We start from the raw sequence: 22962 nt of genomic DNA, 5'->3' as shown, positions 1-22962 counted from the left end.
AACAAGTTGCATATCGTGAATGTCTCAAGGGACTGATACTTTCATCTCTGCCCATCTACGACTGCAAACCCCCCAACCCAGAAGAGCTGCACATTTACAAGCAGATTCATCACTTATCTCTTAAAGCTCTTATCCAGGGCTGCTGTGCGTCCTCCCCTCTCCTTTATCTGCATTTGACCCTGGGCTTTTTAGCGTGGCAGGGGTGTGAAAGTCTGTTTGACCTCTCGGGGTAACCTCGAACACAAATCACTGTGTGCTCCACAAAGCGCCAAGACAGAGGGCCTTGAGCAAATGAGCAATGACCACAAAACGATGACCTTTATTTCCAGCACAATAAGCTGTTCTCCAGCGGGCTGCTCGCACGTATGCAAGATCAAAGTGTGTTATTCAAGTGGGGAAGATATAACCTCCCATTGAGAAATAGAGCTCACCTCTCTGCTGCTTTGCACGGCTTTTTAAATTGTGTATTGCAATGTTGAAACTTTCACTCCGACATTTGATTGCTTTCTGAAAGACAAAGGGCAGGCAGGAGCTCGGCTTGCTTGAATTTGTTGCGGGGCTTCAGGGGTAATCTGGTATTGTCAGGGTGTTTTTAAGGCCTAGGGGTCATGCTCTCTGCATCTCTGAGGAGAGAGATCCTCCACATCCTTCCTGTGTGTGTGCATGCTGCCCCACACAGCCCACTCTCTTTGCTCTTTGACTCCAATGGCCATATAAGGCAGCCAGCACCATGGAAACCGCAGGGCTTGAATAGCAGTGTCAAATCCCTGGGAACACACACACACACACACACACACACACACACACACACACACACACACACACACACACACACACACACGACTGCCCCCTCCCCCTCTGCACACACTCCACCTCCCTCCCTCGCTTTGCTTGATCTCTCTCTCAACACACACAAATAGGTTGGATGAAAACAGACAAGGGGAAAGAGGGGCGAGAAAAAAAAAACAGCAAGTGCTGAGAAATCCAGCTTGTCTCCGGCTGTGGCCATTTTCTTCAATCATAATTTGATTTGTGGACTCTAAAGCCGGAGAGCGAAAGAGGGGGGGGAAGAGCAGCACCCGTCCCTTCCACCCCCACCTCCTGTTCGCCTGAGCCATAGGGAAAGGCTTCACACACACACACGGAAGATAAGCAGCACACAGGGCTAGGCCGCAAGTCATTAGTTCTTGGTGGGCAAGCACTGACAAAAGGCTGGAGGAGAGAAGCCTGCATGAGTGCCTGGAGAGCGACCACAGGAACTATGGAGGGCTGAGCAGACGGAAGCTCTTCTGCTTTTTTATTTTGTTTTGGGAAGGAAGCAGCACGGAGGATATTGTCACAGCCGAGCACTCGTGCTACAACAAGCAGTGGAGAGAGAGATCACTTCCTTGTGTGGAGGATCTACTTGTGTATTTTGGAGGTGAGCGCAGGCAGTCCATGTCTGCTGCCTCTGCTGCAGCCGGCGGTGCCTTGAGGAAGAAGCCCACAGACACATTAAAAGTAATGTTGTGTGGACATCAACTTGTTTTTGCTTCATGAGGAATGTCTTCATCGTGGGTCACAATGCTGCAGCCACTGAGAGGATTACAGCAGAATAGGAGAGCTGTGTCTGCGCTCTCAGACTCGCTGCATGGAGGGAAGATCTAGGGCGAGAAAAGGATTTATTTTCCAGTGAGGGAAGCCACATAAACGTTGAGGTAAGCTTGACATCATTTCTAGAAGGATTTAGAAGCAAATGTTTTAGTAGACTAGCTGCCTTATATGAGGAATAACTGGCGTGAGAAGGGAAAATGTTGGTGTAAGGGGTGCTTTAAGAGGGGTGGGCAAAGCCTCTCCAGGCATGTGCTAAGGCGAGCTACACCGAGGTCCTTTTTCAGCCATTACTGTTGCTACAGAGACAGAGCTGGGAGTGCATGTGTGAGCGTGCAGCTGTGTAGTAGAGGAGATTTTCACCTCATGTCATTTGCTAGCAGATCTTTTCAGTCATTGCTCTCTTTTAGGCAAAATGTGCACTGTATGTTTGACTCATTGTTTCCTGTGAAAGGGTTCCCTGGCTGAGACCTATCGACTGGGCAGCGATCGAGCAGGCTCCTCCTTAACCATCTCAAGAATCGGTCCAAAGAAAAGGACAAAAACAACAGACCGAGGCTACGATCTGGAGAAGTCAAGAAAAGGGGGAATTGAAATCCCCAGGCATGCAAAACTAAAAGTTGCCACACTGAGACTGTTTCCAGGTCATAGTGGAGTGGGAGGAGACTGAACTGCTCTTGTTTTTTCTGCCAAACACCCTCCTCTTTAATGCTGTAACCTATTTTCTTTCTCATTGACATCTGCTTGTTAAGCCTGAGGAATCTAATTTTCTTCTAATATAGACTCAGAAATAACCTAGAGGCTTAATTGACAAATGAGAGCACAAGCAAGCAGAAAATACTGATTAATTTCAGGTGAGGGGAAATACACTCTGGACTCTTTTATATTTATGTTACCTTGACAGCAGCCAGACATCTTGGCTGCCCGTCCTATTTTCTTCCTCCGTGGTTCGGTAACCAAGCGATGGCCATGGTGAGTGGGGGCTGGGGAGATCCCAATGGGGGCACAAACGGGTTAGGGGAAAAGAGCTACCTGAGGGGGGAGGAGGAGGACGGCTCTCCCCAGGCGGGAGGCAGCGACATGGAGGCCGGAGACGATGACAAGTCCTGCGTGGTGGACTGCGTGGTGTGCGGGGACAAGTCCAGCGGGAAACATTACGGAGTGTTCACCTGCGAGGGCTGCAAGAGCTTCTTCAAGAGGAGCGTGCGACGAAACCTCAGCTACACTTGCAGGTGAGAGGGGCATTGTGGGTAATTGTGTTTGTTTATTGATAGTATGTTAATTCTTTCTTTCTTTCTAAAACGACTCAAAACTAGTAAACGTACAATTTCACCTACATTATAGCTACAAATAGATATACATATACAAATGTTGGAGTCATAAAATAAATACTTTTTAAACAAAAGATTCCTGAATGAATCATGCTTAAAGACAATGTAACTTTGTGCAGAGCTGTTAAAGTTACACGAAGCACACTTAAAAGCATTTACAATATCAAATATGATAGAGCTGAAGCAATACATCGATTTTCTATTTCTGATTTTGATAAGCATTTGATTATTTTTTCAAGATAAAATGCCAAGCATCGTCTGGTTCGAGACTCTCAGATGTGATTATTTTCTGCTTTGTTCTGTTTTGTAAGATAGTACAGGTTTACAGGTAAAAGTAATGTTTCTTTCAGCTCCAGGGCAAACAATTAATTGATTAATTCAGAAAATATTGGCAGAACTATTGTTAGTTGCAGCCCTACAGTATAATGTGTGACGCATGCCATACACACAACCATGAATAAAGGTGTCTCCTATAATCTAGAGCTATATCCTCATCCAAATTGTTAAAGTTTAACAAAGACTTCCGTCATTATTACTTGCACAGAGAGAGAAACTTCATGACTCTATTTGCTATTATTTTTGTCTTTATTAAACAATGACCATGCATATAAAAACATTAAGATCAAAAAGAGAAGAGATGATTTATGCCAGATTATGCTATAAAATCATTTCCATCTGCAGTCCCTGAGCAGGTACACACAGAACAATAAACAGACACTAAAAACATAAATGTACATGCAACACTATTATATATACTCTCTATCACACAAACAATTATAGGGACAAATATATCAGCAGACATCAACATGCACACAACCTGAAAAAGAAGTGAGGCAGTCCGCCTCCGAGTTTAAAGAAATTAATGACCCACCGCATACAATTTTAGTTCCATAATTATGATCTGGAGTTTAGGGCTGTCACTAACAATTATTTAGTTGTTATTTAATGTCACTAAATGGTGAAAAAAACTACCATTCACAATTTCTCAGAGCCCATGGTGATGTCTTCATATTGCTTGTTTTGTCTGACCAAAGTCCAAAATTTTAACATTCAAAATGATATATAAAAAGAGAAGCGGCAGCTTAGCACATTTTAAGACGATGAAACCCAAAGAACGTTTGGCATGTTGTGCTTGAAAAATGAAACAATTAACTTATTATTAGAAAAGTTGCAGACAGTTTTTTCTGTTGATCAAGTTATTGATTTATCGACTAATTGTTTCAGCTCTTAAGTTGAATAAGAGTGAAAGAGTATGTTGTACACGACAGATGATAACAGTTGAGATATGTGGATGAAGTAACTCTGAATGATAAAACCTTCTTGCTTTCTAAGCACAGTTATTCCCTGAAGCCTTATGGTAAATCTGATGCAATATTAATGTTCAAGAGCACTTTAAAAAGGTATCATGGTTAAGATGCTTAGATAATCAATATAATACATTTTCTATACACTGTACATTCAGAGGTTTTGTATAGACTTTGCAACATTAAAGTAAGGGTTGGTTACATATTTGTCATCCGGTGTGGATAGTTTTGATCATCTGTGTGAAAAAAAGTAATATTAGATAAACACCTGTTGAGGTGAAAGCAGATCGCCTAAACTAAATCAGACTAAATTAATAATTTCAGTTGGTAAAACTTGGTAATGATCAGTCACCTATAGTCCCTTAACCGTTTGTTTATATTCTCAGGTCGAACAGAGAATGTCAGATTGACCAGCACCACAGGAACCAGTGCCAGTACTGTCGACTGAAGAAATGTTTCCGTGTTGGCATGCGCAAAGAAGGTATCTGTCTATCCTGATCCATAAATCTGCAATCCATTTTGATCCCTTGGAAAGGATTGTTGAGACTGTGGGTCATTTTACATGAGCAATATTGCAAATACTGCAAGTGGATTGATGCAAAGAAATTCAATAATTGATATTTCCTTCACTGAAGCGCCTCAGAGAATTGTTCCATTACTACAATCAGCTGTTCTTAGAACATAAAAAAAATTAATCATAGTTAAATTTGCCTTCGCCATTATCTTGCCTCTTCTGCTCCATGAGCTCCATAGTGCAGAGTAAATGCCACACATGGCTGTCTAGGCCCTATCATGGCGAAGCGAGCCATGCATGTCAGCTCAACGCCATGTGCTAAGTGGCTTAATCTAGTGCCTGTGTAAGAGTGACTGAGAGATACAGTGCTAAGACACCTGCGTCCCAGAGCCTTAAGCCTCTGGGTGAAGCGGCAGAAACCTCTCTGCCTTGTTGGCTCGATCGAGACAGAATCCAATATGGGGATTTCACCTGAAGTGGTGGAGCCCATAGTGAGGCATTATTTAACATCATGCTGATAGATACACAGAAACAAATCATGTAGTTTAGACGTAGTTTGAAGGTTTGTGGTTTTTAAACACAATTTGATGTGTCTCTAAGTTGTTTCCTCCTCATACTCACAGATCGTAAAGCATGCTAATGAGCCTCATTATTGCTCCCTGTAGAGAGATTGCCTCTGTTTGACCATCTCCACAGAGAGGTCAGAGGTCAGGGTCAGGGTCAGCTACAGAGCAGCATTCCTCAGGCTGCAGTGGATTGCTCAAGGACACTTAAGCAGAACAGATGCTTACCACATGAATTCATAACCCCAAATGAACTTTTATTAACTCTTAACTCTATTCAGTATTCTGCCCGGCTGCCTTGGTTTTGGCTGTAAAGCTGTCTGTAGTGATGTTCTTTTCTCATAAAGTGATTTTGAGTGCAGCATAAATCTGAGTGTATGAAGATTTGGGAATAGGAAGGTTACTGAAACAGCATGATGTCATGAGGAATATTTCAGAGGTTTAAACTTCAAATGGAGAGTAAATTCTTGTCTCGGAGTCTTTGTGTTATTTCCATAGATGACCTTCATCAAGCTTGACGAGCACAAGAATATTCCTCCTCACTTTCACGCTCTTCTTGAGGAATCAGTCTGGGCTCGATTGTGCCTCCTTTAATCTTGAAGAATAGCTTCCTAATCGGGTCAAGCCTGTCTGCTGATAATCTGACATACACCGCTGACTGAACTCAGTTTTAAGTTTTCTTTCTTCCCCAAATCCCTTCCTATACCTACCCTTGCCCTTCGCCCTCTCTATCTTCTCTTTTTCCATTTCCCCTTGCTTCCATCTCCTCTCTATCTTCTGTCTTCTGTCTTTTGTTTCCTCCTCTCTCCTCCTCTCCTCCCCTTTGCAACCCAACTAAACTACAGCAGTTCAACGCGGTCGCATCCCACCTCAGCCGAGCCTCAGCCCCTCCATCACGCCCTTAGGAGGCGCCAGCGGCCTTGGAGGTGGCGACTTCTATAACAACAACAACAACAACGGAGGCAGTGGCGGAGGACAGCCGGTGTCAGAGCTCATTTCTCAGCTCCTGCGAGCCGAGCCGTACCCCAGCAGTCGGTTTGGACACCAGTACAACCAGCAGGCCGGTCCGGATAACACCATGGGGATCGATAACATCTGTGAACTGGCTGCCAGGCTACTCTTCAGCACTGTGGAGTGGGCCAGAAGCATCCCTTATTTCCCTGAGCTACCTGTGTCAGACCAGGTTAGTAGATTAGATTTGATTTCAAAAGTGGTTTGATGTTTGGATGCATATCTTGCAGTAATTGCTGTGTCATCAAATAGTATTCTTGGAGAAAAACAGTGTAGGTTGTCAAAACATAAATATACAATAAACATTAAAAATGGATGATGGGAGTAAAGGTCGATCTGATTAACACCCTCACAAATCGACAGGTTGCCCTGCTGAGGCTGAGCTGGAGCGAGCTGTTCATCCTCAACGCGGCCCAGTCGGCCCTGCCGCTCCACATGGCTCCCTTGTTGGCTGCAGCCGGCTTCCACTCCTCGCCCATGTCGGCGGAGCGCGTGGTTTCCTTCATGGATCAGGTGAGGGTGTTCCAGGACCAGGTGGACAAGCTGACCCGGCTGCAGGTGGACTCTGCTGAGTACAGCTGCCTCAAGGCCATCGCGCTGTTTTCACCAGGTGATCTTCTGTTTTATCTGCTGTTATTGTAACGCAATGTGCTGCAGAACCATGTCAGGCAGCCACTTTTCAAGGGGAACTCCAGCAATTAAGCGTTGTCCATAAAGTTGTTGGACTTGAGAAAGAAAGAAAGATTAAAAACAAAGGAACAACATGAGTGCAACAGGGGCTCAGATATTCTGATTTTTGTCTCTAGCATCTCCAAAGACACTGGATCCTTAATTTCCCATGATGCAACTCAATAGCATCTTTCATCAGACATATCCTGCCTGGTAAACACTCACATCTTTCAAAATCCAAATTCAATCATCCTGATGAAATCATCAAGGTGACAAAGCTCCTGCAGAGCCACAGGAGACATTAAACAACTCTTTTCATAGGATGAGTAGGACTAAGCATGACTAGTGCAAGTGCAATAACTGTCTATGTTAGATCCATGTATTCAATAGTTTTTATATTCTACATATACATTTATTATGCTGATTAGTGGAGTGGATCGCCGCCAACTAAATGTTGTTGTGTTTAACATGCAATGGCAATAAAGCATCTTATCTTGTCTTATCTTGTCTTATCTTCATGTGCAAAGTAGTTGGAGTGCACCTTTTTATAGATAACCATGAATAGGAATTGAACACACAAACAGTCTGTAGACCTTAGAAAAGTCTGTAGAATAAATTGTAGATCTTAACACTAAAGATTTCACATTTGTGTCTGGAGAAACAAATGTGCAACCTGGGAATTCACCTACTATGGCACCATCTCCTGGTTTATCAATGAAAATGCAATATGTGCTGCATAATTTAGTGCCGTCACTGATCATTATGCAGCACATTGCATTTTAAGACTTTTTTAAGTGGCTTCCTCCAACACATTGCCTAGTGGGTATGTCGCATTCAAATATTGTTCACACTAAATAACCACATCATGCTATTTCTTTAAAGTTATAATATAGGTTTTAAATGTCTTATTTTAATAGTGTAGGCATGCCCTGGCACTATATTCTGTGTGATCCCCTCAGGAGCATTTTATTATTTATTATTATTATTATCTGCTTGTATTTCAACCTTTCTCTCGGCTCATCACGACTCTTTATGTAACCTGCCCACACTATTAAATAACCGCCTCCTCCTCCCTCCCCCTCAGACGCCTGTGGTCTAACAGACCCGGTCCACGTGGAGTCTCTGCAGGAGAAGGCTCAGGTGGCTCTGACAGGAGTACGAGAGGATGCAATACCCGAGTCAGCCTCAGCGCTTCGGACGCCTGCTCCTGCGCCTCCCGGCCCTGCGCGCCGTTCCCGCCAGCCTCATCTCGCAGCTCTTTTTCATGCGCCTGGTAGGAAAGACACCCATCGAGACACTGATCCGTGACATGCAGCTCTCCGGAAGCTCAATCAGCTGGCCGTATGTCCCAGGACAGTAGCCCGATTACGGACGAGGTCTACGTCTGGGATTAGTGACGACAAGGACCCACAGGAAACCTCCTGACTCATCACTATCCATCTGTGTGGTTATCAAAGCAGTGCCAGCTGGCCGTCATATGTACTGTACTGTAACCGCTCTATTCCCCGTCATGAAATGAGCCCTCTGTCTCCACACGGGCCCCCACTGAAGAGGGGAGCCCGTGCCAGCCTGGATCTGTCTTGTTGCCAGCCCAGTCGTTCTGGTGCCAGGTCTCAGGCCAGAGAGCAGCTTTTCATGCTGGGCTCCGATATGGCCACCACAGTCAGTCATGCCACCACCCACATGCCATAGTGACTAAAGACACTTCAGTTTCATGTAGAGGGCAGCAGCACCCCGCTACAAACGCATCTAGAGGACAAAACTGTCCCGCCGCTGAACGTCAGCAGAACAATTTTCCCCACACTGGGCTCATTTTCCATGGCTCACCATTTATGATACAGTGACCTTTTTATCCACACTGAAAACATTACAATATCATTGTTAGAATGGATCTAATTGAACAGTGGTGAACTGAATAAGAGACAAAGTAAAGGCCTCATTGTTGAAGTGAAACTTCTGAATTCAAAGCTCTCTTAGCTCAACACTCACGAAGAAGCCAAGGAACCGATCAAATGGTACCATAAAGAAAGCAAAACCAAGGAAAAATCACCAAAGTCTATCACTTCATCCTCAGATGGTTTCTAATTAGAATAATTAGTACACAAAGCAGAGAGAGATGAACTAACTCTTTTGACTGCCTTACCATCAAGTGAACAATGCATTTAAATTCATTCACAGGGCTCGCTGTTGCTGTCGTAAAGCCACAGCTACATGAGAGTGGACTTATACCTCACTAGACATCAGAATGCTTCAGTCTGATGTTTCCTAAACACAAACCTCTGTAAATGTTTTTCACCAGAAACCGCCTTCTTTTTGACAACTGCCTTGTTATTCATTATGAATTTGGGATGAGCATCACAAACATTTGTCTTGTATCTTTTTAAAAAAAGATCCCCAAAGTGATTTTCACTAGTGTTTTGAATATGAGTTTTGACTGACTGAATTATGGCAAACTCGGCTATAAAGCATTGTTTGGATCAAGCTTTTTTTTATTATTGAGAAATGGCAGGCTGACATCAACTCGGGTTCTAGTAAAACAAACAACTCAAGATATATAAATTGGTTAAAGTTGGTGGTGAGAGAGTTAATAACCAACACTACTAATAAAATACCAGTTTATGTCAATCAATGCTGTTTCTGGGGGTAATGATCCCTTGAAAAATGTATTGAAATGTATATATTGAGGCCAACTTTGTCTTTTTTGCATGTTCAAATGTTGTTTTGGATCTCTGCTAAGTGGAGACGTGTTTCATTCTTTTACATTATGTAATTCAAGGTTCATTTAAACATTTAAGTATTGCTTTCACTGTTTTCTCCTAAATGTTGTTTTTTTCTATATGTATTTACATAAAAATACCTCTGTCATCTGTTTAGATGTCAAAAAAAGGAGCTTATTGTCATGCTATTACAGCTGATATGACATAGAGATGCTCTGAGTGGGTCTTTACTGTTGTGAATGATGTGAGATGATACTGTAATGGAGGAAAATCTGGTGGAAAAACTGCACTTGGAGGATATTCAATGCCAAAACATCACGCTTAAGTTAAAAGAAGATGGGCCCTGATTCGCTGGTCCACTAGGATTTACCTCACGCAGGTATTTCAAGAGGCGGGTTTACAAACTCACGGGTATATAAATTAAATATTAAATATTTGAAAAGAAAGAACAAAATCAACTCTAAACACGACATATTTCAGCATTTAGTGTTTTTAAACACAAAGTAGAAGGATGTAACTCTGCTTCTTGATCTACTGCCGGGCCTTTTGAAAGTTGTTTGGATATTCTTCTTTTAGGCAACAACTCACACAACCATGTCATAGAGAAAAAAAAAAGATAAATATGCTATTAATGTTTTCTTATCTTTGTGTTACAGCGTTCTTACGTTTTTAAAAGTTTGTGTGTATGGCAACGTTATTAAAAGAATCAAAAGATGACGATGTGTCTTTTGTTATGTTTTTTTATTTTTTAAACTACTTGAAAAAGTGTTGTAATTACATCTGTATGAAGAATGCCAAATAAACACTGCAACATGTACCATAAATGACTGACATTCATTACTTCCCATACTACAACATTCTGTAATAATTGAACATTATTAACAAGGTATAACAAAATCGAATGTTAACAGTGCCATGCTTACAACCACGCAGAGGAAAGTCTACCAGTAGCTCCTTCTGACCGTGATCCACTCTTACAGTTGCCAAAGTAATACAGAAGTTGTAAACATTAGGGTCAAAAACAGTTGAGGTTCAGTGAATGTAAGGACAGCCATGTTGAGCTCAACTGTTACAATTCAAACAGAAAAGCAGTGAAACTGGAAAGAAAATGGAGGATAAATCCATTCCCTTTCTTTAGCCAGGTCACACCCTGTCAGTGTTCATCCTCGGCTGTTTGGACAGACTATTAAGACCCACTAACAAAGGCCTTGGTCAAAGATTTTCACCAGACGCTTGATGTGGAAAAGTTTTTGCCGAAGTTCTTTGCACTGCTTCTTCTTTGCTTGATAGTCCGACGTCTAGAAGATATTAAACATAATAGTAGTAGAAGAAGCAATATTCGTAAAATAGTTTTGAGAAATGTGCTCATTCACTTTTTTGCAGAAAATTAGATAAGAATATCAATACCGCTCTCATATATGTGTGCTAAAGTAATAATCTTGAAGATTTTCATTTAGAAATAAATATCTTATGTCACTATTGCCAAATGAGGAAACAAAATGGTGATTGAGCCAATGGCCCAATGATGGAAACTCTTGCATTTTGTAATATTATGATCTTGGTATCTGTGGCGACATTCCCAGGAAAAATCAAAAGCGGCAATCTCTGGGAAGTGAGATCCAAAAACACACCTGCAATCACCGCTTATCGCCCTAGGTGCCGCCAAAGAGAACAAAACAGAGATCTTCAAGATTGTTACTTAAAATATGAAGCTACAGCCAAGAGCTGGTTAACCTAACTTGAAGTGGGCAACGACAGAAAACGGGCGGAAACAGCTAGCTTGGAAAGCAAGCTAACAAGCAAGTTGTAGTTTTACCGCTGATTGTGCCAAACTAGTCTATTTCTTGTGGCTTGTGTAAGATTTACTTTCCCTTTAAGTGGCAATTTAAATGTTGTGAAGTAACAGCTGAGACTCCAAGAAATATTAATGGACAGAGCTGAGCTTTCAGTCTTTATGCTAAGCTATGCTAACCAGCTGCTAGGCTGTAGCTTCCTACCATGCGAGTGGTATCGATCTTCTTGTGTAACTCTCTGCAAGAAAACAAATATTATTAATACGTATTTCCCAAAATGCCAAACTATTTTACTACTACTAAAATAATAATTTCACATACAGTATATCTAATTCCACTTACCGTTTTCAGGTCTTTGAGTCGGTTATACTCGTCTGCCACACCCTGAAAATGGAAATAAAAATGATCTCACTAAAATGTGCTGACTTTAACATGAAGAATATAAGATCATTCTGAAATTGGAGCAAAAGTTAAACATTGATTCATCTTCACTGCTTTGTGTTTCTATGGCAGTCCAATAGACACATCATACTGAGGATGATCTAAGCTGTTAGATATAATTAAAAGGCGCAGCTATGACTGTTTATTCTCCTGGCACCTGTCGGCCCTGAATTGTTTCACTCTGCACTCCTCCTTCCTGTTTTTCTCTACCTGGTACTTCATGGAGCCCTCGTCCAACATGTCTAGTTCTCGGCTCAGCTTGTGCATCTGGTCACTGATGTCATCCATTTCAGCACAGAGGCTCTTATAGCGAGCCAGATCGGAGTCAAACTCTTTCTTGTACTGCCAGCGCTGCTCATCTGAAGTTATCTCTGGGTACAGTCTGGAGTGGGATATTAACAGTAAGACATGGAATGATTATTAAATTAAAACTATTATTGAGGTAGTGGCAACAAAAAAGAAAAAGGCAATGGGCTTTTAAAATTATTATTTTTTACAACTTTTTAAAACTGTGCCAGCTTTAAAAACTGGCACAGTTTTTCTTGCTTCAAGCGGCTGATAGCCAACATTTATGCTGATATCCAAAATCTTTAGACTCTGAATTCCTGCCTTAAACTACAAAATATATATCTAAATAATATTGGTATTTACATGGAGGAAAAGCATCTGATGGAGGATGTAGGGAATACAGCTCTTCAGTGAACTTCACTGAAATACAATCATGGGGATAATATAATATGATAATATATCTTTTTCCCCAACATTTATTTTTCTAATTTAAAAATGTCTTCTATCCCTTCCAGTTTGTTTTGATATACTTTTTGACCTGTTTTTTGCTTTAATAAATTATGGAAAAGCACTTTGAACTGCCCCTATGTTGCATGTGCTGTACAAAAAAACATGCCTGGCCTAAATATTAAATAATCATTAAACACACACTGATCGCAGCACTGGCAGCAGAGTAGTGGCCCACCTGTAGAGGTAATCTGTGTGGTCCCGGTCCAGCTCATTGCCAGTGTCTCCGGTGGTGTAACCAGTTTCATACGGGGACTCCATCATCTCCCGAGCAGCAGGCCTGGGCTCTCGGCCCTTCCTCTGATGCTTCTCCACATGATAAGGAGGAGGTTTCCTGAGGCTGTCAGTCTCGTCTGACGAGCTGCTGGAGCAATTTGTGACCTTGCTGTTCTGGCACAGAGGCTGTGCACCCCGATAATTACTGTTGTCAGCAGAGAAACTGTGGAAAAGCACAACACATGTATTACATAGTTGATTGTGCATTTGTGCATTCATTTATGTTGGATTTATTTAGTACTTTGAGTTTAAGTTGAATTTTCAAATATTTGGTGAAGCGCAATTTTCCGGCTGCGGACATAGAGTGGAAGTTAAGCAACACGCTTCATTATCCTCCCAAAATATGAATCTGCAGGGCACATAAAGCTGATTACTTATAAAATCAAGAAGTCTTTTTTCTTGAACTGAAGCATATTACAGGCAGAGGAAGCTCTATGAAGAACAGTTCTCCTTATTCAATGTGTCCATTGACATGAAACCACCACACGACCGGTGCTCACTTGACCTGTATTATACCTACAACAAAAACTGGTGTATACTAGTTTTTCACAAAAGAAGTGTGGTGTTATTCCAAATGACATTTTGCATGAAAAACAGATTTTACATGATTTTACATTGAATGTGTGTGAGCCTGTGTGTATGTGTGCACTGTGTATTGCATGTAATTAAGTTCTGATGTCTTTTCTTTGCTTAATTATAGTTGTTGTAAAGCATTTTGGCACAAACCTGTTTAGCCATGATAATCGTTTATGCATCTCACACACATTGTTATGGAACGAACAATGAAGAATCAATTTGGCTGCTCTGTTCTGTGCAATATGGAGTTTTTTTTAGATGTTTCTCAGCTGCACTTGACCAAATGACTGGGCAGTACTCCAAGGGTGACTGAACACAGCAACAATAACAGAAGATGGTACATATGCAGAACATTTCCTTGAAACTGCAACACCATTTCCCATAGAGGAAACTAAATTATCAAATTTAACACCCAGTAATTTAGTTTTAGTCCTCGTTGTTCCACTTCTTACGGTATAAAGCAATATATCATCACATATTTCTTAAAACTGAATCAGAAAACATATTACTGTAATTGATGCATTGCACTGTAGAAGAATATGTATTTCTTTGTATTTCTATCTAATAACTGTCTGGGGCCAAACATTAGCCATCAATCCGCACAGGAAGTAAGCACGGATCATACTGTGGTGACCAGGTTGTCACTGACTGCAACCATCACTCACCTGTGGTTTTTATAATTTCTCTCACTGTGGATGCTGACGGTCCCGTTGCCATAGGAGACCACACTGTTCTCCACCCTCAGGTCGGGTGCTGCTCTCTCTGATACAACAACAGTTGGTGCATGCTGGGTGCTGCGTACCTCTCCAACATGGTTCACCTAAGACAACATCAGGAAACTGAAATCAGAATACCTTCTTTTAATGCCGGGCTTTGTGCGACCGCAGTGCAGATCGTTTGCTTCTGTTCATGCGGAGATGCATAAACTGGCAAATCAACAAAAACACATGATGTAGTATTCGGACACTTAACGCCATATTTAGCATCATGATACATATGAGAAAGTCCTCAGGAGGAGTCAGTTTGTGCTGGAAATAAATAATCTTTTCTGTCACATAAGCAGCAAAGTACAAAACTCTGATGAGAGGGGCTGTGTCACTGCCAGACATGTATGCATGATGCAAGATAGATATAGGGACACACAGTAGGTCTGGCCACAGTGTGACACACTGCAGTAAAATGAAAAGAGAGCGGGAGTCCCTTCCCCCTTATCAGTGACTCACCTCAGACTATCAGAACCAATTAGTTGGAAGGAAACACACAAAACCAATTTTCTGAACCGTGTCTGACATGAAACACATGTTACCAGTGGAGCAGTGTGTGTGTGTGTGTGTGTGTGTGTGTGTGTGTGTGTGTGTGTGTGTGTGTGTGTGTGTGAGAGAGAGAGAGAGAAGAGAGAGAGAGAGAGAGAGAGAGAGAGAGAGAGAGAGAGAGAGAGAGAGAGAAAGGTTGAAATCAGTGGAACAAATATTTCTGCTGTTCCATCTTTCTGAACTATCAGGTAAACATGAGGCAGAGTAACCACGTTCTTTTCTTTTGTAGAAAAAAACATATCAATATATATATATATCAAACAGGACATTTTAACACCTACAGTACAACACCACAACGCTAAAACCCTTTACAGCCACAGTAGTGGGGGAAAAGAAAACTTCCTCAAATGATACAGATTATACCAAACACAACAACTGCATTATGCCTCATGTAATCTACTGTTATACAGTGCATCATTAATGAATTGTAGTCTTTGACCTATATCGGCTCTAGTGAGCTGATGCGAATGTCAGGAAAAAGCAGCGTGTGAAATAGATCTCATGAATGTGGAGTTGGTCCTATGTGGAAAAGAAACTCCCAGAAAGCTGCAGGGCATCTGATACACTGCAGCAGAAAGGTGCTGTGACAGCCGCTGCTTTGTGCATGCCAAGTGATTTTAATTCCCGCGCTGTTCAGTCCAGTCAGTGCTTGTGAAATTGACACTTTCTGCTAAAGTCCCAAGAACTGCGACAAGGAAATCTGGAAGTGCTTTAAAGAGCGGGAGATTTTAGTGTCTCAGAATTCTTGATAATTATTTTCATTACGGATTAATCTGATTATTATTATCTGGATTAATTGTTTATAGTCGTTTATATGTCAAAATGTCAATATATTGTAAAACAAATGTCACAATTATTTTTCAGTCAACCAACCATTGTCTTCTGGCTCAGCTCTCTTTTTGTGAGGTAAAGCGAATGCAATCCCGCCCCCGCTGCTCCGGTTCTCCGGCCAATCTCTCGCTCCATTATCCCCTCACTTCTGAACAAGACCCCGAGGTACTTGAACTCATTCCCTACCCGGAGTAGGCAATCCACCGGTTTCCGGTCACAGACCGATGATGCCATAAGGACCACATCATCTGCAAAGAGCAGCGATGAGATCTTCAGGCCACCGAACTGCAACCCCTCTCCTCCACGACTACACCTCGATATCCTGTCCATGAAAATTACAAACAGGATTGGTGATAAAGCGCAGCACTGGCGGAGGCTAACATCGACTGGGAACGAGTTCGACTTACTGCCGAGTATCCGGACACAACTCTCGCTTACAGGGATTGATTGGCCCTCAGAAGTGACCCCCTCACCCCATACTCCCGCAGCACCTCCCACAGTATCACCCGGGAGACCTGGTCATACGCCTTCTCCAGATCCACAAGACACATGTAATCCACTAATTGTTTCAGCTCCAGACCACAGAGAGATGTCTTAAAAGTTAAAAAAACAAATAAAAAATTTCCGATTTACAGTGAAAAAGCAACAAATTCTCACTTTAAAAATGTTTAATTAGAAATTGTTTGTTCTATGTTAATTAATTATAATTTTTTACAAAGTAATTTATGGCTTTGTGTGTGAAAGAGGGGGGGGGGCTTGTTGTATTGTGGGAAGCACTTTGCGTTTTTTTGTTAATATAAAAAATCAGTTTGTACAGCAAGGGTGGGACCCTACTGACCTCGACTGAGAAGGTTTGAGGAACTCCTGAATCCAACTAACTCTATGGTCGAGGCAGAGCTGGAAGCTGATGGGGGACCATCATCAATTTCCCTGATGGAAGTCACTGAGGTAGTCAAACAACTCCACAGTGGCAAAGCCGCAGGGGTTGATGAGATCCATCCAGAAATGCTGAAGGCTTTGGGTGTTGAGGGGCTGTCTTGGTTGACACGCCTCGTCAACATTGCGTGGAAGTCTGGGACAGTGCCTAGGGGGTGGCAGACCAGGGTGGTGGTTCCCCAAAAAGGGTGACCAGAGAGTGTGTGCCAACTACAGGGGTATCACACTTCTCAGCCTCTCTGGTAAAGTCTACTCCAAGGTACTGGAAAGGAGGGTTCGGCCGGTAGTCGAACCTCTGATTGAAGAGGAATAATGCGGATTCCGTCCTGGTCGTGGAACAACGGACCAACTCTTCACTCTCACAAGGATCCTGGAGGGGGTCTGGGAGTACGCCCATCCGGTCTACATGTGTCTTGTGGATCTGGAGAAGGCGTATGACCAGGTCTCCCGGGTGATACTGTGGGAGGTGCTGCGGGAGTATGGGGTGAGGGGGTCACTTCTGAGGGCCATCCAATCCCTGTAAGCGAGAGTTGTGTCCGGATACTCGGCAGTAAGTCAAACTCGTTCCCAGTCGATGTTAGCCTCCGCCAGTGCTGCGCTTTATCACCAATCCTGTTTGTGATTTTCATGGACAGGATATCGAGGTGTAGTCGTGGAGGAGAGGGGTTGCAGTTCGGTGGCCTGAAGATCTCATCGCTGCTCTTTGCAGATGATGTGGTCCTTATGGCATCATCGGTCTGTGACCTGGAAACCGGTGGATTGCCTACTCCGGGTAGGGAATGAGTCCTTACCCCAAGTGAAGGAGTTCAAGTACCTCGGGGTCTTGTTCAGAAGTGAGGGGATAATGGAGCGAGAGATTGGCCGGAGAACCGGAGCAGCGGGGGCGGTATTGCATTCACTTTACCTCACGAAAAGAGAGCTGAGCCAGAAGACAAAGCTCTCGATCTACCGGTCAATCTTCGTTCCTTCCGTCACCTATGGTCATGAAGGCTGGGTCATGACCGAAAGAACGAGCTCACGGGTACAAGCGGACGAAATGGGTTCTCTCCGGCGGGTGGCTGGCGTCTCCCTTAGAGATAGGGTGAGAAGCTTAGCCATCCATGAAAGACTCGGAGTAGAGCCGATGCTCCTTTGCGTTGAAAGGAGCCAGTTGAGTTGGGCGCCTCCCTAGGGAGGTGTTCCAGGCACATCCAGCTGGGAGGAGACCCCAGGGAAGACCTAGGATTCAGTGGAGAGATTATATCTTCTCACTGGCCTGGGAACGCCTTGGAATCCCCCAGTCGGAGCTGGCGGATGTGGCCCGGAGAAGGGAAGGTTGGGGTTCCTTACTGGAATTGCTGCCCCCACGACTGCTGATCACCTATTCCATTAAATATTGTTTATAAATTACTTTATAGTACACACACTATCTTAGGACGTTTGCACTCATCACATGTTTGTAGCTCTATTCTCCTCGTCTCTTGAAACAACATACAATTTTCTAAAATGTTGCAGTGTTTGCTAAATTTCCACTCTTTTCCAGTTCTGTTAAATACAAATGTAGCTCAAAACACAGGAAAGTGACTTCTTTTCCAGGAGTCTAATGTGCAGTAGTCCCTTCGCACACTGAATCATTTAGCGCCACCACACTCTGTAGGGATTCACACAGCAACACTGAGGCAACACAACCCTTTTTATACATTATACATGTCACATACATTATATATGCCTCCCTGCAAGGCAAGCATCTTCACTGCAATACAAGAGTGCATCTCGATGAAGTGACTCACTACATCCTTTGCAGTGATAGGCAGTATGTAGGCCAGGGCCTCACTGGATAAACTGATTGAATGTCTCTCTTCCCTTTCCATATAGGTGGACATGATACATTCATATTACACAGCTAGTCTAGTAGATTAATCACTGCTAAATACCACATGAGGCTACCGCTGTGAAGTACAAACAGCACAGCGTTCACAGGGCTCGACAGCAGCATGAATACCTGCTAAACGCTGGAGTACTGATGCACTGGGACAGCGGCTCTCAGCCTGCGGGTAGAATTTGAGCAGTCGCCAGATATTTATACACATCAATAAGTATGAGACAATCATTTCCCTTTCCTTTGAACACAAATTTATTTCAAAGAAACTACCGAAGCTATAATTTTTCTGTTGATAAAAGTTATTAATAGTCATAAAAAAACGTGAGAAATATAATTTCTGCAGTATAATCCCATATGTTCCTCCAACGTGACAGAAACACCAGCTGTGGTTTACAAACTGTATAAAACGCATAAACAAAAACTTATAACCCACATCATGACCACAGGCAAAGAAAATAAGTAAACTGCCAAATTGCTGCAGGTCTTGTGAGCCCTCTACTACAAAATACCAAACATGTTGAACCCAAAATACAAAATTGTACAAATTTCAAATATCTTGTGTGTACAATATAATATGTCAGGCTGACAGTTAAGAACAAATCTTTTAGTTGTATACTGCACTTTTCTGATGTTTTTGGTTAATTATATAGAGAATAATGTCAGTATTGAAGTCATTGCTTTGGACAGTTAATTGATAAGTGTCTTCATAGTTCTGTGTTAATAAAATAAAAATAGATTCGTATTAGCAAATGTTTGCCAACTAAAATGTATTTTAAGGTGCTTTGTTCACTTCGATCTTCCTCAGTTTTTTTCTAGGCTGGCTTCATCAAATAGTGCTTATTTCATTTAAGAACAACGGTTTCTTCTTTGGTAAAGAACTCAGTGAGTCATGGACAACGTTCTTTGACTAGTTTCAGATGATTGAGTCTATCCATAAAAACAATGTGTGATCATGACTGTGTGCAGGAAAAGCAGGTGTGACCATATCTGTTCAAACAACCTGAAACTTAAAACCTGCTCTTAGCCATGAGATGAATTACTTTAAAAGAGTCACCTGATTTGTTTCCTTATACATGGAATCGTGTAATAGTCATTTTCATATGGTCTCTGTGCTGCTGTTATCACTAGTCTGGTTAATGATCAGTCAGAGTGAAACCTGGGTGTGCCGAAGATAAACAGCAGCGTTCTCTGAGTGAGCAGCAGCAGGTTAATGTGAGTCTGTGAAACTAAATGGACAAAAACGGAGAGACTTGACGACGGTGTGTATATATCGGCCCTGCGCCTTATACTTGCAGGTAACTTTAGAAGAGCAAACATGAGATTGTTGGCTTTTGTTTTGTTATCTGGCTGGGGAAATTTTTTTAATAAACGTGAACCACAAGTCTTTTGTGGATTTATGTCATTCTAACTCTCTCATTTACACAAACACAATCCTCATTCATTCTCTGTTAAAATATCATAAATACATAAATAATAAAACAGCTCACCCAGTCCTGTACATCCTGGCCCTCTGAAGACCTGACCAGGGGCGTGTCCCAGTAGATGTTAGCTTTGCCATGGCGCCAAATCTTGCTGCGGGTCTTGTAGGCGAAGTAAGCAGACAGGGACAGAGCCAACACCACCATTAGACCCAACACTAACGCCACCGCCTGAGGAAAGAGAGTGAATCATAGACCGGGAAAGAATACAATTGAAGAGAATAGAATAAAATAGAATAATCTAACTAACCTCCTCTGGGTCCATGTAGCAGTAGTGGTGCAGGTATTGATTGTACATGGGGAAGCCGCCTGGAAAACCGGCCCCCACGCTGCCGCTGAGGCTGGGACTGCCCTGGATGTTCTGACACATCATCAGCATGGGATTGTACAGCATGCTCTGCGAGCTCTGAGACATCGGGTTCACCCCGATCACAAAGATGATGTCGATGATGCCCTTGAAGTCAAAAGAGAGGCATCACAGTAATGATATAAAGGCATTCTATATTATTTTTTAATTATGTCTCCAATTAAACAAAAAAGTATTTTCCCATTACTGTAATACACGTGTAAGATACTAGTTCATATCCCCACTTCACAAGTCAGTTTTAACACTTTTCTGCCAGGCATAGTTAGTTTAGTATCATTTTATTGTTTTGGATCATTGTCACTGTTTTTTAATCGACTTTGCTGCTCAGCATTAAACAGCAAACGATTAGCAGCTAAAAAGCCAAACATTTCCCCCAGAAGCTGGTGGAGACCAAAACTAAGCTAAAAGGAGAGTGAATATTGGATGTCCAGAAACGCGACTCCAAATACTTCTATGAAGAAACTGTTTGCTCTTCCCACATACATAACCCTTGTCTAACTTGAACATGTTGTGTATGTGATGTTTAAATTAATTCTGACAATAGAAGGGAATCATTCATTAATTGACAATATTTGGTGAGACTCACCTGGAGGACAGCTAAGATGATATCACAAATGAACACAGTGAGGTAGAACCTGCATCCCCTCATGATCCGTGACCGTGAGAAACTCCCCACCAGGAAGCCCAGTGAAACCAGGAAGTTAATGGCCGCCATGGAAATCATCGCCGACTTGGCAGACTGTGGCGTCATATACGAGCTCCCGTAGCCGTAGCTGCCTCCATAATATCCCGACTCCATCCCTGCAACACCCCCTGTTGCCCCCACACCGTAGCCCCCGTACCCAAATCCGTTCATGTCCCACACCAACGTCGAAGCCACGCAGGCGAAGATGAGGAAACACATGAGTACTGTAGCTCCTTGGAAGGTTTTGACGAAGCCAGGAGGAGAAAACCAGCGGTAGAAGTGTTGAGGCTTCTCCTCGATGTAGTGTGAGTCTGCGGGGACAGTGTGGGTGTAGGAGACATACTGGCTCTGGGGGGAGTGGATGCTCCTTGGGGGATAGAAGCTGTGGGAGTTAGTGCTGTAAGGCGGGCTGTACACAGGGGGGCTATCGTAGTACCGGGGTTCATACATGGTTTTGAGGATATTACTGCAATTTCACCTGGAAGAGAGTGGAAAAATATGATTAATTTAATTCATGGTAACAGCAATGTCCTTGTCATCACTTTACATCGCTTGTATTTGTTTCAGCACAACAAAATGATGTATTTAACAGAAGCTTTGAAGGTAATAAGTCCGGCAGTGGCTCAGTCAGTAAGACTGTGAGCCGTAGTGTTGCTGGTTCACGTCACCGACCAGACCTAAAAAATGGAGTGTGACTGCTACTTGGAGAGGTCCCAGTTCACCTACTGCCCTGCCGTGATGCCCTTGAGCAAGGCACCGGACATCCCCCTTCCCCCCTCACTCCCATTGCTCCCCAGTTGCTGTCCTATGAGCTGCCCACTGCTCCTAGTAGACTCCTGGTACTAGGATGGGTTAAAAATAGAGAACAAATGTCACTGTGTACTCTGCATGTGTGACCATTAAAAAGAGGGTTTCATCCCTCCAAATCTTAAAGAATGAACTCAAACCTTGTGTTTTTGTCTAAATCCTCCAGGAGTGATGCCTTGGTAACTAAATTGACTCAAAAATACATATTTATCAATCTAGATTGTTTTGGTGTGACTTGCTGAGTGTTGGAGATATCGGCCGTAGAGATGTCTGCCTTCTCAAATATAATGGAACTAGATGACACTCTGCTTGTGGTGCTCAAAGCTCAAAAACAGACGTTTGAAAAACTCAACAGCAATGTTTCTTTCCAGAAATCATGACCCGGTTAGGCTACCCAAGGTAATCCTTGTTGTGAGCAGTTTCATGTAGGAACCGAACCTACACCCACCAACGAGTAAGCATGAGCTTGTTCGGTAGAAAGAAAATAGTTCCTAAATGAAACTGCTCACCACAGTGTCTGTGGATTAATGGGTCATGATTGCAGTTTTAAAAAAGCTGAGTACCATCTATCTATTATATTTGAGGGAAGGCAGATATCTTCAACACTCTTCAACTCACACCAAAACAATCTAGATTGATAAGTAGCACTACAGGAAAATTATAGATTTTTGATTTAAGGGTGAACTGTCCCTTTGAAATTTTAAATGTGAATGCAGAAAACAAAATACTCCAAATGCCTGTTCCTCAGTCCTTTCCGCACTTTGGTTAATTTGATGTGACTAGGTTTTGTTACCTAGTCACCACTCTGCCCTTCATTCACCTCAGCCCATCCCTGAACCCTCTCTCTGGTATCGCTAACCCACGCTTCATCACTCCAGAGGAACTCAACCCAACAGGCTTTAATAATTCAGACAGACAGCAGAGAAGAGGTGGGCAGAGGGAGAACCACAGCCCTGTTCATGCCCCATTCTGCATCTACTGTATGTTACCTGAGTGCACCTACTCAGTGCTCACTGAGAGACAAGGGGAAGCTACAAAATAGACCCAGTCAGGTGTAGCAGATGCGTTTGAGGTTTTAGTTTGTTTTGGTTTAGCCTATATTAC

The 22962-nt window shown here is 42.7% G+C and overlaps 2 protein-coding genes across 2 annotated transcripts; one reads left to right on the top strand and one right to left on the bottom strand.

Annotated features, from left to right (window-relative positions):
* Nucleotides 1-1562: 1562 nt before the first annotated feature.
* On the top strand, nt 1563-10523 carry nr2f6a (nuclear receptor subfamily 2, group F, member 6a). The gene is given in 7 exon segments (XM_029453714.1): nt 1563-1697; nt 2045-2822; nt 4612-4706; nt 6148-6485; nt 6677-6923; nt 8067-8131; nt 8133-10523. Coding segments are annotated over 6 exon segments (1224 nt in total). The 5' UTR covers nt 1563-1697; nt 2045-2553; the 3' UTR covers nt 8343-10523.
* A 125-nt stretch (nt 10524-10648) lies between these two features.
* On the bottom strand, nt 10649-21501 carry LOC115022882 (occludin-like). Its single transcript, XM_029453987.1, has 8 exons — nt 20953-21501; nt 20250-20453; nt 20009-20170; nt 14246-14400; nt 12907-13167; nt 12144-12315; nt 11835-11876; nt 10649-10997 (listed from the first exon to the last, which is right to left on the bottom strand). Exons 1-8 carry the CDS (start codon nt 21499-21501, stop codon nt 10896-10898), a joined length of 1647 nt encoding a protein of 548 aa, XP_029309847.1. The 3' UTR covers nt 10649-10895.
* Nucleotides 21502-22962: the final 1461 nt, after the last annotated feature.

Source organism: Cottoperca gobio, chromosome 17 (genome assembly GCF_900634415.1).
Source record: "Cottoperca gobio chromosome 17, fCotGob3.1, whole genome shotgun sequence".
In the NCBI taxonomy this organism is placed as follows: Eukaryota; Metazoa; Chordata; class Actinopteri; order Perciformes; family Bovichtidae; genus Cottoperca; species Cottoperca gobio.
This window is presented reverse-complemented; position numbering and strand designations above follow the sequence as displayed.